At 39.2% G+C, this 16,076-nt stretch overlaps 1 protein-coding gene across 6 annotated transcripts in view; it reads left to right on the forward strand.

The window, feature by feature from the left end:
• The first annotated feature begins 1,640 nt into the window (after nucleotides 1-1,640).
• The window catches only part of PLEKHH2 (pleckstrin homology, MyTH4 and FERM domain containing H2), a 106,816-nt gene continuing 92,380 nt past the window's right edge, over nucleotides 1,641-16,076 (forward strand). For all 6 annotated transcript variants that reach the window (XR_003037138.2, XM_002691298.6, XM_005212711.5 and 3 more), the window contains exons 1-2: nucleotides 1,641-1,737; nucleotides 9,865-9,994. Coding sequence is in view for 5 of the 6 variants with exons in the window: in XM_002691298.6 (XP_002691344.1) it covers nucleotides 9,872-9,994 (123 nt within the window). In the remaining variant the exon portion in view is untranslated. The remainder of the gene's footprint in view (nucleotides 1,738-9,864; nucleotides 9,995-16,076) is intronic.

Raw genomic sequence — 16,076 nt, forward strand, 5'->3', positions numbered from 1 at the left:
ATTCTGACTCACAAGCGGAAATGATTCTATTTTGGCATTCTTTCTTCTCCTGATCTTAGCTCTTTGGTCTCTACTGACTTGCTGTGTTAAATTTTGCAAGTTACTTAAACTTTGTTTATTTAACTCCTGTGTGCTCTATAAAATAAGCCCAGTCCAGCCTGCTTGTTTGCCAAAGCTGTTTGGAGACAATTTTTTTCATATGATGTGCTTCATCAGCTCCCACAGAAGGCAAAAGGAATTTAGTGTGTGGGGGTAGTCTGGGACCCAGTCCAAAATTAGTGCTCATCTGGAAGAAATATGGAAGCCTGATGCTCACTTGCTGGCCTTTTAGTCTTACTCCTTTATTGCCTCCCCTCAATACAGCTTTGTAAATCTTTATCTGTTGTGTACTTTTTCTATATAAGGTGAGATAAGTTGAAGGAAGGAAAAGAAAAAAAGATTGTAGTGGAAAAAAGCTTCCTTGCACTTCCTATTGGCCAACTGTGAACCAATCAGAGTTATGTGTCTGACCTAGCTTTGTAACCTGAAGAAGGATTACCCTCAATATTCAGAATTCCCATTTTGTTGTTGTTGTTGTTGTTAACCCTGAGATTGGCCTTTCCAGACCTCATCTTGGGATGTAAAATCCAATTACATTAAAATGATCAGTCACTCAGGCTCCATGCTAGATGCCAAGGAGGATACAAAAAGAAAACAAATCCCTGGTTTCAAAGAGCTCACAGCCTAATGGAGAGATCAGGATTGGGCTTCCCAGGTGCTGCAGTGATAAAGAATACTCCTGCCAGTGCAGGAAATGTGGGTTTGATCCCTGGGTCAGAAAGATCCTCTGGAGTAGGAAATGGCAACCACTCCAGTCTTCTTGCCTGAAAAATTCTATGGAAATGAGCCTGTTGGGCTACAGTCCACAGGGTTGCAAAGAGTCGGACGCGACTGAGCATGTACACACACATGCAAGGAACTGTACACGAGGCAGAATGAGCTAAGTAGCAAGAAGAGTAAAAACCTAAATGCTCAGGGAGAAGAAACAAGAGATTATTGCTAGGTGGGGCGACAAGCATGCTTACATGCAGATTGTTTGAGCTGGGTCTTAGAGGATAGATGGACCATTTAAATGTGGACATAGGAAATAGTAGGTAAATGTTGCAAGTGGACTTCCTTGGAGTAGGGAAGTGCATAACGTCAGTCTTAGGTAGATGAAGGGCAGCTGTGAAGAATAAACCTGACAAAAGCAGGATGGAGGCCATGAACACTAAAGGATCTGTTTTTGATAACTTAAGCAAAAGGAAGGTCTTTTTCAGAGTGTACATCAAAACAGGACAGTTAACCTGACGAGAGGGTGAAGGATTGATTGGTATGAGGACTCGCTTCAGGCAGGTAGACCAAGCAAGAAGGAGCTGAGTCAGGGCAGAGCGAATGGAAAAGAGGTGAGCCCTACAACAGACTCGGAGCTCTGAGTGTGTCAAAGGCCAGAGATAGAAACTCCTGGACAGAACTCTCTCCTGGGATTAGGGACCGGGAGGGGTCAAAGTCCTGGCCACACCTCCTGGTGACGTCACAAGGCCGCCTGAGGCATCTGATTGGCTTCCACGGCCGCCCGTCCCTGGAGGAGGCGGCATCCCGCCCCTCTCTCCCGCCTGCTCGGAGTTTGGTATTAGGAGGGTGTACGCTAAGAACCCCAGGAACCCCGCACCAGACGTGGCCGGGACTACGGGCGGTGTTGCCGGGATCCGCGCGGAGGTAGGCACATGAGACAGGCCCGGAGCCGAAAGGCTACCCCAGAGATTCCGGTGCCCGCGGATGCCCGGGGGTCCCCGCCCTCTTTACAGCAAGCAGTCCCGGGTGGGCACGTCGCACGGAGGATGGGGGCGGCGGGCGGATCCGGCGGGCCGGGACCCAGGGGCTCGAGCAAGCTGGTACCGTACTCAACTCCGCGCTCCCCGCCGCAGTCCCCCGCACTCCGCGTTGCTTCCACTGCTGCCCCCAGAACTGGGCTCTCGTGTGGGAGCGGTGGGTCGGCAGCTCCTCGCCCCCTGGTCTCCCTTGACATTTTGTTTGAAAACGTGGGGCCCACGTTTGTGGCGCCGCGCGGTTGGCCAGGGGGCGGACGGAGCTGTGGCGCGTCCGCTGCCGAGTAGCCCACGCAGTTTGAGATGCTGCGACTCGGCCTCGGCTTCTTGGGAGCCCCACTGCAACCTCGGGGGTGAAACTTCTCAAAACTTTAAAGAACCTTTTTCTAAACCTTGAGTTGCCAAAATGTCAGAGTGCCCTTAGGTAACCTGCCGTGAGACTGCACTGTCTCTAAAGTTTTTCCCCAACTTTTTAAAAGATGGGACGTTTGAGCCATAGATTTTGACGTGCAAAACGCCGTGGAAAGAGAAGTTGAAACATTTACGCTGGAAAAGCCTTAGTGCTATGCTACCTGCAGGTCACTGCTTTCTTTGTTAAAATGCCAGTTGCAAGCCTAGACCACACAGCTGTGTGTATCCCCAAGAAGCTATGGAGTGACGAGCACGGGTTCTAAGCAGTGCTACCAAAGGGCCGGCTTTGCCCAAGTGGTGCTGGCTGGCTGGTGGTCGGGAGGTTCCTTAAATAAGGCAAGCCTCGGTGCGGTCAAGAAAGACATCTTTTCTGCTTTAGGAATGGCTACCCCCCCCCCCTCACTGCCCCCGCGCCGCCCCCTTCCCCCACCCCTCCCGCAGCACTACCAGTGCATACAGACACCCACACTTACCTGGCCAAGTTAATCTGTCCCTTAAGAGGAGAGAATTAAAGGATATGAGTGGGTACCCTGAGCTTCATCAGGGTAAGCCTAAATAGATGAATTCTTTATTTTCTTTTTCTTTCCCTCTAGGGATTTGTAAGAGAAACAGGAAGTCAAAGATTCAGAGAACTGTAAACAGTTCATTTTGTGTCAGTAAATGTTTCCAAAAGTCATTGGGGGTATTTGGAAAACAAAGACTTTTTCCTGTCCGCTGCTGTGAAGATAGATTAATTTTAAATTCGAAATCTAAAAATGTTATTTATTTAGCAGGTAGTCATAGCTCTCAAGGGGATTTCCTGGTGGCTCAGAATGTAAAGCGTCTGCCCGCAATGCTGGAGACCCGGGTTCGATCCCTGAGTTGGGAAGATCCCCTGGCGAAGGAAATGCAATCCACTTCAGTACTCTTGCCTAGAAAATTCCATGGATAGAGGAGCCTGGTGGGCTACAGTCCATGGGGTTGCAAAGAGCTGGACACGACTGAGTGACTTCACTTTCTTTTTTCTTTCTTTCTATGGCTCTCAAAGCTATGTATATTGTTAGACTCTGTAAAATCAGTAGTAATGGGAAAAGATGGTGACCGTTGTTCAAAATTAGAATCTTTAGAAAGCTGGTGCATTAACATAGCAGTTACTTTATATTAACTGAAATTACAGGATGAAATGAGGAAATCAGGTGTCTAGATCTCAGGACCATTAGGCAACCGTTAGCCAACCATAGGCCATTAGCCAACCAATCTATAGTTTTGGATTTTTAAAATAATGACCCTATTAATAAGGAATGCAGATATTAAATACCAATAATATTCCTAACATTTTGCTACTTCACTGTGAAAGTATGTAATTACATAACTAAAGAAACGAATAGATGTGTTTAACAGAATTTATTTGATGTGTCATTTTCATAGCACAGTACTCTTGGTGAAATATATGTCTGCTACTTGAGATTAACAATTAACTCTAGATTGAGTTAATGGTGGAATTCTTGGCAGGGATAACCACAAACAATAGATTATTAATATACATCCACTTAAACTGTTACTTTTTGTTTATTCATTTGTAAATATATACTCTCTATAATTGAGGTGTAATTCAGAAACCATAAAAGTTACTTTTTAAGTGTACAGTGCAGTGGTTTTTGGTGTATTCACAAGGTTGTGCAATCAACAGCACTGTGTAATTCTAGAATATTTTCATCACTCCACAAAGAAGCTCCCAACCCATTACTAGTTGATCACCATTGCCCTCTTTTCATAGCCCTTGACGACCACTAAGCTAACATACCGTGTCTTGAGATTTGCCTATTACATGAATAGAATCATACAATATGTCATTTTTTGTGTCTGGCTTCTTTCACTTGGCACTTAAGGTAATGTTTTCAAAGTTCATCCATTGTTGTAACATGTATTAGTGCTTTATTCCTTCTGTGGCTGAGTAAGATTCCACTGTGTGGATATACCACATTTTGTTTATCCTTTCATCTGATGATGGATACTTGGTTTGTTTCTACTTTCTGACTGTTTGAGTAATGTTGCTATTAACATTTGTGTACAAGTTTTGATGTGGACTTCTGTATTCAGTTCTCTTGAGTATATACTTAACATTGGAGTTACTGAGTCATATAGTGACTTTATGTTAAAACTTTTGAGGAACTGTTATTTTCCAAAGCAGTTGTACTATTTTTACATTCTCAACAGCAGTATATAGGAGTTCCAGTTTCTCTGCATCCTTACTGACACATGTTATTACATGTCTTTTTTATTACAACAGTTCTGTTTGGTATACAGTGGGATGTCACTGTGATTTTGATTTGCATTTTCCCTTATATTAATATTTATGATGTTGAATATCTTTTTATGTGCTTTTGTCCATTTGAATATATTCTTTAAAAAATATCTCTTTAGATACTTTGCTACTTTTTAATTGTGCTTTTTATTGTTGAGTTGTAAGAGTCCTTTTTATTTTCTGGATACAAGTCCTTTATAGATAATGTAATTAGTAAATATTTCTTCCCATTATGTGGGTTATCTTTTCACCTTCTTTTTTTTTAATATTATGTTTTTATTTATTTTTGGCTGCTCTGGGTCTTCATTGCTGCATGCAGTCTTTCTCTAATTGCAGCAAGTGGGGGCTACAATCTAGTTGCAGGGGCTTCTCATTGCCATGGTTTCTTGTTGCAGACCCAGGCTCCAGGCTTGAGCTCACTAGTTGCGGCTCATGGGCTTAGTTGCCTTGTGGCATGACCAGGATGCCACCAGGGATGAAACCCGTGTCCCCTGCATTGCACAGTGGATTCTTAACCACTGGACCACTAGGGAAGCCCTCACTTTCTTGATGGTGTCTTTTGAAGTACAAAAATATTTAATTTTAAGTTAAATTTATCTATTTTTTTGATTACTTATGCTTTAAATGTTCTATTAGGAAACTGTCTATTCAAGATCACAATGACTTATGACTATTTTTTCTACTACAAGTTTAGAGCCTAAGGTCTTACATCTAGGTCTTTGATCCATTTGGGGTTAATTTTTGTGTATGGTATGAGGTGGGAAACCAAATTTATTCTTTCACATGTGGATATCCAATTGCCCAGTACCATTTATTTAAAAAGAACTTTTCATTCCACCTTGTCAAAAATCAGTTCACTCTGCATGTGAGGGTTTTTTTATTTGTGTATTTTAAAAAATGGATTGAATTGCTCCCTTCCCCTCAAAAAAGAAATGTTGCAGTCCTAACCCACAGTATCTCAGAATGTGATCTTACTTGGAAGTATGGTTGTTGTATTTTATAAATAAAATAGAGTTGCTGTACACTATTATGTTAATTTCAGTATACTACATAATGATTTCTTGTTTGCATACATTATGAAATGATCCTCATAAGTCTAGCAACCATCTATTCCCATACAAAGTTAGTACATTAACCATATTCCTTATGCTGTATATTACATCCCTGTGACTTACTTGGTAAAGTGAAAGTTGCTCAGTCGTGTCTCCATGGACTATACAGTCCATGGAATTCTCCAGGCCCAAATACTGGAGTGGGTAGCTGTTCCCTTCTCCAGGGGATCTTCCCAACCCAGAGATCAAACACAGGCCTGCCACATTCTTTACTAGCTGAGCCACCAGGGAAGCCCAAGAATACTGGGGTGGGTTCAGTCAGTTCAGCTCAGTTGCTCAGTCATGTCCGACTCTTTGCGACCCCATGGATTGCAGCATGCCAGGCCTCCTGTCCATCACCTCACCAACTCCCAGAGTTTACCCAAACTCATGTCCATTGAGTCGATGATGCCATCCAACCATCTCATCCTCTGTTGTCCCCTTCTTTTCCCGCCTTCAATCTTTCCCAGCATCAGGGTCTTTTCAAATGAGTCAGCTCTTCGCGTCAGGTGGCCAAAGTATTGGAGTTTCAGCTTCAACATCACTCCTTCCAATGAACACTCAGGACTGATATCCTTTAGGATGGAATGGTTGGATCTCCTTGCTGTCTAAGGGACTCTCAAGAGTCTTTTCCAACACCACAGTTCAAAAGCATCAATTCTTTGGCACTCAGCTTTTTTTATAGTCCAACTCTCATATCCATACATGACTATTGGAAAAACCATAGGCTTGACTAGATGGACCTTTGTTGGCAAAGTAATGTCTCTGCTTTTTAATGTGCTGTTTAGACTTAGCAGCAGCAGCAGCAGCAGCAGGTTGGTCATAACTTTCCTTCCAAGGAGTAAGCGTCTTTTAATTTCATGGCTGCAGTCACCATCTGCAGTGATTTTTGAGCCCCCCAAAATAAAGTCTGCCACTCTTTCCACTGTTTCCCCATCTATTTGCCATGAAGCAATGGGACCAGATGACATGATCTTAGTTTTCTCAATGTTGAACTTTAAGCCAGTTTTTTCACTCTCCTCTTTCACTTTCATCAAGAGGCTCTTTAGTTTTTCATTTTCTGCCATAAGGGTGGTGTCATCTGCACCCACTGGGGTGGGTAGCCTCTCCCTTCTCCAGCGGATCTTCCCAACCCAGGAATCAAACCAGGGTCTCCCGCATTGCAGGAGGATTCTTTACCAGCTAAGCTGCCAAGGAAGCCCTTACTTGTTATATAGCTAATGTAAGAGGTTTGTGCCACTTGAGCCCCTTCACCTGTTCTTGCCCCCGTCCTTATTTCTTCATTTCTGTACTCGTAATTTTATTCTGTTGATCCATCTATCCATCTATCTATGTATCTATCTTTATGCTAGTACCATACAGTCTTAATTACTATAACTTCACAGTAATTTTTGAAATTGTGTGAATCTTTAAGATCGTTTTGAGTATTCTGAATTTCTGTATGCATTACAGGATCAGCTTATCAGTTTCTGCAAAAAATGTAGTTAAAATTTTGATAGAGATTGCCTTGAATGTGCATATCCATTTGCAGGTATTGCCATCCATACGAAGTCTTCCATTTCTTTAGGTCTTCTTTAATTTCTTTCAATGATGTTTTTTAGTTTTCAGAGTACAAATCTTATACTTCTTTTGTTAAATTTATTCCTAAATATTTAATTATTTCTGATGCTGGTGTAAGTGGAATGTAGTCTTGATTTCATTTCTGGAGTTTTCCTTGCAAGTGTATAGAAAAACAATTAATTTTCATATAGTGATATGGTTTCCTGAAACTTTTCTGATATCAAACAGTTCTAATAGCTTTTTTCTTTTTTTTTATGGATTCCTTGTAAGTTTCTGTGTATAAGACCATGACATCTTAAAATAGAGATAGTTTTAGTTTTTCCTTTCCAATCTATGTGTTTTCCTATTTTATTTTCTTGTACTGGCCAGACCCTCCAGTGTGACACATTAGAAGTGGCGAAAGCAAACAGCCTTATGTTGTTTCTGACCTTACGCGGATCAGTCATTTAGAATTAAGTGTGGTGTTAGCTGTGGGCTTTCGTAGATACTTCTATATCAGGTTGAGGACGTTAACTTCTATTGCTATTAATAGTTTGTTGAATGTTTTTAATCATAAAATAATGTTGGATTCTGTCAAGTGCTTTTCTCTGTGTCTGTTGAAATAATCATATGGTTTTTGTCTTTTATTCAATTCGTATAGTTCATTACACTGATTTCTACTTGTTGAAAAATGCTTGTTATTTTTAAAGCTGTAGAAATTTTATAGTGGAACTAAACAGGTTATTTTAAATGTAGAGCAAAAATTAACCAGTATGAAATACTCTTCTTGTTACTTAAGACATAGAAGCTTCCCTATATTTCTGTGCAATGATAAGAATGGTTCAAGACTTAAGCATTTCAAGTCTGCTTTCTATTTTTAAGATTTCATCTGTATTTTCTTCTTTGTCTAGTCTAAAGCTAAAGAGGAAAGAAATGAAGTAGCAGTAGAATTGAGAAAGAGTTTGTGTGCATTGATAGTAAATGCTATTGTGAATAATGAAAAAGATCATTAATATGGTTAATATCCTTAGGGAAAATTCTAAAACAATGGGATGGGCTTTTAGAAAAAATGAAGAAATGAGGAGAACGATTACTTGCTCTACAGGAAGATTCCCTTTACATTATGGCTAGAATTTAGTAGCATCTGAAGGCTTTGAGATGACCAGGGGACTCTTAATGAAGTTGTAGCCTTTTTAGAACAACTTTGCTTATATTTACTTCTAAATTATTGAGTGGTAATATAAGTATTAATATGAAAGCTAATCTAAGCACAAAACAATATTTATGCTAGGAAAACAATCATTTGCAGGTTTTAAAAACTATTCTAGGTTTAAGAAGGGGTTATATTGCACGAAATATTGGGAAAATTAACTTGGTCAATTTGTGAAGCAGACATGTTTTTGAAAAACAAAAGAACAGAATAATATGCTTCAACTGCAGTTCTGTCCTGGGATTCTGAGTTTTGCTGTCATGTATAGTCCATGACTGAAGCGACTTAACACACATACATAGTCCAAGACTAGGGCTTGGCGTCTCCAGAAGAGCCATTCCTAATGCACATTTTGTCAGTTCGTAACAAGGGCAATTCAGAAACACATTATAAAGCCATTTACAAAAATGACTTGATGAAATAGTAACATTTAAAACTACATTTTCAACACCCAGAACTAGAAATAATTGTGTTTCCAAAATTGAGCAATAGTTTTTTGCACTTTAGAATTTCAAAATCTGTGCTCCTGCTTCTTGGCTTCCCCCTTACTGTGATTCTCCCTGGGATTAACCTCCTCCAAAAAAAGGTTACTATCATGGAATACCCTGATTCCAGATTTATTTAATGTAGGTGGTTCCAAATTTCATATTTATATGTTTTCTCTTCTTACACCAAATAAAAATTATTTAAACTTGGGCAGGGTCATAATACTTTGCCCAGTTAAATATGCCAAAGTGTTTTTGTTTTGAAAGATAACCTGGACCTGGACAACTTTATGGCGGTGGTAAGTAATAATTATAATACAAATCTAAGTCATAATTAAAACACTGATATGAAGTTTCTTTAGCTTATTTTTATGCGGGAGACGTAAGAGATGCTGGTTCGATCCTTGGGTCGGGAAGATCCCCTGGAGAAGAGAATGGCAACCCACTCCAGTATTCTTGCCTGGAGAATCCCATGGACAGAGCAGCCTGCCAGGCTATAGTCCACGGGGTCACAAAGAGTCAGGCACAACTGAAGTGACTTAGCACACACACATACGATGCTACCAATGGAAGCAAAACTAATAATTTTGTAAATTTAATGTGGTAAAATCATAAACTGACAGATTTTTAAAAATCTTACCTGTTGAGCAGAGCTAAAATAATGACAGTACTCTGTGTGATACTATTATGGTGTCCAAAGTGATGTTAAGAGCAATATTTAATTTGTTCCTTACCTATGTGTGAGAAGAATGGTTCGTTATTGCTGAATTCCCCCTTTTTTTCTAGATTGCTGAGACATGGAAAGGTTAAGTTACACAGAAAGTTTCTCTCCTAAGTTCTTTCCATTAGTATTCACCAGGTTCTGGAATTTATCTTAGGATTCAAAACTTGCATTTAGATATCATTAGATGGTGGCTAGAATGTGTGCATTGGATGATTTAAAGAATTATCCTGAATGCTAATTGATAGTATGCTGTTTGAATGCTTTCTTTCCTAGAATAATTATGGCAGAGCTTTCTGAGACAGAAGGGCCAGTAGATTGGAAAGAACGCTGTGTAGCCCTGGAGTCCCAGCTCATGAAATTTAGAGTTCAAGCAAGCAAGATACGCGAGCTCTTGGCAGAGAAGGTAAGCTTTTCTCCCTCACCTTTGTTAGTAAAACATCAGTTCTTTGGGGCCCATTTCATTTATATTAAGTAATCTCAGTACTTTAGGAGGTAAACATTTAAAAAATAATGAATATTATTTAATTTTTTGTCAGGGACCTGATGCTCTAGTGGGCATATTCTTTTGCTAGTTTTAGAATGGATTGGACATTAAGATAGAAAACACTTCTTTGCAAATACTGGTGGACTATGTAATAAAATAAAATTTCATTTTAATGTTATAGGATTTTTTAATGTATGTGTATAAAACCAGTAGATTAATTCATTTGTTTATTCATTCAACAAATATTCATTGCAGTGTGTTTGTGCCAGACACTGTTCTTAATGCTACAGTTGCAAATCTGTGAATAAGACAATGCGTGTTGCTATTTCCAGGGAGTTTGGGTTCCAGCCCTGCAGTGTCCAGTGTGGCAGGCACAGCCACAAGTGGTTAGTGAACACTGTAGATGAGACTAGTTCAAACTGAGATGTGTTGGAAATGTAAACTACACACTGGATTTCAAAGATTTAGTTTGAAAAAAGAATATGAAATACCTGTGCAATAGTTTTATATTGATTACATGTTGAAATGATAATATTTTGGACAGTAGATTAAATAGAAAATAGTAAAATTATTTACCTGTTTTTAACTGTAATATGGGTACTAGGAGTTTTGAAATTGTATATGTAACTCACATTATATTTGTATTGGCACTGCTGTCTGGATGGCTATATAAATGGTATTAATGATCGTTCAGAACTGACCAGGAGAACTTACAGGTGGTTTCATAAACTCTAGCCTGCATAATCCTTTTACAGTGGAGACCGGTACACATATCACATCTCTAAAAATCATGTTAAATCTTACTTCCAACCAAGAATCTCTTAGCACAGAAGAATTGTAATAAAATCCAGTGAAACACCATTCCGTTTAACCTTTCATATTTATCCTCTTACATTTTTGTGCACAAGCAGCTTTTAGATGGAAAGACTAAAGTTACTCTATTCTCTTTGGGCTAGAGGGTGACCTGGTCATAGGTTTTGTGGAATGCATCCCCACTATCAATTTACTTTATTTATCACTATTAAAATAAAAATTATAACTTGGAAAAAAAAATCCCAGTTTGATTATCTCCAAGTTGGGAAAGCTTATCCTAACTCAGAGTCAGTGACTCATGCTTTACCTTTTGCTCCTCTCTCTGTAAAAATCATTTCCCAGGTTGTACTATGATTGTCCCCCATGTAATGATTTTAGCAATATCACTAATTATAACCTTGCTGCCCAGCCTCACTGGACACTTCCAAGTGTCCCAGTACCTCAGCCCTTCAGCAGTTGGCCCGCTGTTGACCACAGCCTCCTACTCAAAATTTTCTTGGTTCCCTTGGCTGTTGTACTCTCTTGGTTTCTTTATGGACTTTCTTTATAAGAAGTTATAAAAAGTTATGCTTATTTGGGTTCCAGTTAATTGACCTTTAAATTCTTAATGCCAGTATTTGTTTTGTTCTTCAGTAGGCTTGTCATAAGAAATTTCTTTGTGAGTGTCCATTTTGTAAATTTTAAAAGTGTAATTTTCTCTGTAAGTAAGATTGTAAATAGTTTTTGGTCATTAATTTAGTTGCCAAATTTTCTTTTTTCTTTGTCAGTGAATAAAGATTGAGAGGAATATTATTTCAGAATTGCTGTTTTAGATGTGGTTTCTTTTTCTTCTTCTTCCTTTTTTTGGGGTCTTCTGTAATTTTATTTGTCTTAAATCCTTTGACAGATCTCAGAGATGGAATGATTCATATGTGTTTTATACAGTGGAAAGAGGATAAACCTGCCAAGTTACTCATGGCTTCCCAGTAAATATATTCAACACCAAAATAGGAATAACACTTTTTCATGATATTTTCTGTATTTTTCGCTATTTTTTTCTCTGGATTAAAATTTATTTTTGGTACCCACCCATAAAAATACCAAGTACTGGTATTAAAATAAAAATACCAAATATTGATTCATTATGTACTAAGCACTGTACAGATATGATTTATTTAGTTATTATAACAACCTATGAAGTAATAAGTTTTATTGTTCCCATTTCACAGGTTAGGAAACTCATGCTTACCATGTGCCAGGCAATCTTCTAAGTACTTTATTATGTTTTTAATCCTTATAACAGCCTATGAGGTAGATATTAATATTATTCATATTTACACAAGAGGAAGCTAAGGCACATAAAAGGTATTTACCTTAACTGAGTTCATGCTGAAATGTAAATGATGAAGCCAATATTTGGCCAATATTTGTAAATAGGCATTTTGTTTTGGGGGCTTCCCTCATAGCTCACCTGGTAAAGCCTGCAGTGCCGGAGACCCCGGTTCAAATCCTGGGTTGGGAAGATCCCCTGGAGGAAGGCATGGCAACCCCTCTGGTATTCTTGCGTAAGAATCCCCATGGACAGAGGAGCCTGGCCGGCTACAGTCAATGGGGTGGCAACAGTCGGACACGACTGAGCAACGAAGTGCAGCGTTTTGTTTTCAGAGCCTGAATGCTTAGCCATCACCCTATATGACATCTCTAACCTAGTTTTATTACCACGTTCCTTGCTTTCTCTGATATTCTTACCTACTCATCTGTTGTCTTTTCGGTCACACAACATATAAATCCTTCTCTGCTTGACAGCATATGTCTGTGTAAGTTAGGATGTATGTACGTATGTAGTAATAACAGTTTACATAATGTTACATATTTCTCAAAGCAAACCCTGTTGCGTTGCTTCTGCGTGCCAACCCGACTTGAGTCAAATACCACGTTCCAGAGGCTGGTCTGTTCCCAGCTGTGATCTTTGGTTTTGTGTTAGAACCAGGTTGCCCCGAGGATTCTTCCTAATAGTTCTCTGTGCCTCCCCCCCAGATGGATGCAGGCCTAAAGCTGAAGATTCTTGAGAGAATACTAATTTGATTCCTCAGCTCTTTGCCAGAAATTCTGTCCAACTTTTCTTTTCTGCTACAGTTCTGGTTCTTGGTTCTGTCTTCTTGGCACTGATTATAGACAGCTAACACTAGGTGCCAACTAGAGATCCTAAGCCTTGACTACAACCATTAGCTAGCTTAAACCCCACAGTAACTCTATGAGGTAACTATTATTATCCACAATCTAAAGTTGTTGACATTAAGACTGAGAGTATTTGAGCAGGAGGCCCAATATCATACAGGTAACAAAGAGCAGAGTTGGCTTAAAACCTTAGATCTTTCACACTTTTTTTGTGATGCAGCTAAAAGAGTGCCTGGCATATAGAAGTAACTCATTATTATTTTCCTGTATCTTTCTGACTGGACACACTGGTTAAGCATACAAGGAGATGACCTAAAAATTAAAATGATTTTTTATTATTTAGACTATTTTATTTTATTATTTTAAATAATAATAAAAATAACTTTTATTATTTTAAACTAAAATAGTATAATTATAGATTGATAGACATCTTTCTGAATTTTTTAGCAAAAATGTGTGAGAGGATCTCTTCCTATAATTAAAGATGGATTTCAATTTTATATACCTTGTATATTTTGGAGATTAGGATTAGAAAAATACATGGGATCTTTTTAAACTATTTTTTTCACCCATTTATTTTTCCATTACAATTTCCAAGTAACTTTGAATATTGAAGCTTGTGAAGAAAAAGTCCTTATTGAAATCTTGGGCAAATCCTGCTGTAAGTGGGAGAGGTCTTTGGAGGAATTTAAGGAATGGTGTTGGAAATATCTCTAGTATGCCAAACATAAACTCTTCAGGGAAGCTGAGATTTAAGTAGTTTTCTGCTTTACAGTATTACTGGTTCATTTTCAGAGTCAGGGAGGGAAAGGGAAAGTTTATTTTTCAGTTGAAGTGAATGTTGTTTCCTATTAGTTAGATTTTCAGTGAAAGGAAAAAGGTGAAACAAATGAAGAGTTTTCCCTTTAGGCATCAGCATGGCTCACATAGCCTAATGCTGCCTTTATCTGATATCATTGCTGTCTGGCAGTTCCTGCCACTTGACCTTCCTCTTGTCAGTGTGATTTCCGTGAAGTGGTCTAGGATTCTCGTCTAGGAATAAGGAGTCCCTGGACAGCATTGTGTTTGCTTTCATATAACAGTCCAGTCAACACCACGGTTATCCTATTTAAGTCACACATGTCCTGTTACTCTTTTGCCCCACCTGATATTTCATAGCACATTCCCTGGTGGCTCAGATAGTAAAGAATCTGCCTGCAATTTGGAAGACCCAGGTTCAGTCCGGGGTCAGGAAGATTCCCTGGAGAAGGAAACGGTAACCCCCTCCAGTATTCTTGCCTGGAAAATCCCATGGACAGAGGAGCCTGGTGAGCTACAGTCCATGGGGTCGCAAAGAGTTGGACACGACTGAGCAACTAACACACAATGAAAATTGTATGTATAATAATGAGATTTTCAGGCTGATTTAAAGTTATTTTAAATAACTTTATTTTGGGGCTATTGATTGAGGCTATTTTCACTATTTTACATTTTATTTATGTATTTGGCTGCACCAGGTCTTAGTTGCAGCATGCAGAACCTTTAGTTGTGCCATGTGGGATCTAGTTCCCTGACCAGGGATCAAACCTGGGCACCCGCCTGGGCACCTGCATTGGGAGTTGCAGAGTCTTAGCCACTGGACCACCAGGGAAATCCTGAGGATATTATTTTTGATAACAATTTTTCGAAAATGGTGTGTTTCCTTCTACAGTAGGTTTCTTGAGACCATACAGCTTAAAATTGTTCCTATTATGAATGTTAATGATTTTAAGTTACTAATAAAAGATTCCTAGGCCAAAAGAATAGAATACAAGGGACAAAAATACAGATGCTTCCCAGACAAGGATTTTGTGGTTTCATGTATCTGGGACTGATTTTCATTTGGTTCTGTATAACTATACACTGTGGGTGGAGTTTATAAATACCTAAGCAGCTGTGGTTCAACTAAAAGAGCACTAGGGATTCTGTGCATGTAGGCTCACATCCCATCCATGTCACTGGCTGGGGGCATTCGAAACACCAATTTTCTAATATTTCTAATTGGAATAACAATTTCTGTCTATGACATGGCTATGCAATAATGTATTTGAAAATTCCTGATTCCGGAACTCTAATTTTAATTCTTTTTATGTTCTCTTCCTTGAATTATCTTTCTTTCCTCTGAGATTATTTTCCACTTTTATGTTTGATTTTTCTTTTTCAGGTTGCAAGCTTTTCTCAAATGTCTGGTGATCTTTGGTGGTCTGTTTATATTTAAGGATGGGATATCTGAAAAGTTGACCAACAGTTGCGTATAAAATCACTGCTGGTTGACTATCAATATTTGCTTTAGAATGAGTGGGTCTGAGACTGCTTATTACACCATGAGCCCATAAATGCCACAGTTGTTGGACTAGAGCCCTCCAAGTAATATATTCAACTTTATAGGAAAAGAACATTCAGTCTTTTAACAGGAAGTAAACGCTTAGCTGCTGCACATTCGGCACATGGGGATAAATGAGAAGGTTTCAGAGAACTAGTGGGCTCTAAGGGCCACATGTTTTCCATTAATACCCACTATTCCCTGCCCCACACTCACTTCCCCTGTAGGTCTTTGCAGGTTTGTACAGGGCATTCAGCACTAGGAGAGAAGTTCAGGATGCTCCAATGCTTATTGTAGGCTGTGGTCCAGTAATATGTTTCCTCTGGTTTCCAGTAATATGTTCCTCATGTCCACCTGACATCTCATCAGAAGAGCCTTTACCAGCCATCATTTCTATCAACAATCTGCTCACAATCCTTAGCTGTGCACTCCAGGAAGATTGAGGCTTTCTCTATAGCTTCCTGTTCTTCTGACCTCTCACCAGAATTGCTTTAATGGTCTGTTCGTGGTCATGTAGGTTTTTTCTACCATGTACCTTAAAATTCTTCCAGTCTCTATCTATTACCCAGTTCCAAAATTGCTTCCACATTTTTAGATATTTGTTAAGCAGCACCAGTTCTATGTCTTGGTCTGTGGGGATTGCTGTAACAAAATAACAGCCTGTGTAGCTTACGAACAATAGAAATCTTA

This window comes from Bos taurus, chromosome 11 (genome assembly GCF_002263795.3).
Source record: "Bos taurus isolate L1 Dominette 01449 registration number 42190680 breed Hereford chromosome 11, ARS-UCD2.0, whole genome shotgun sequence".
NCBI classification, from domain to species: Eukaryota; Metazoa; Chordata; class Mammalia; order Artiodactyla; family Bovidae; genus Bos; species Bos taurus.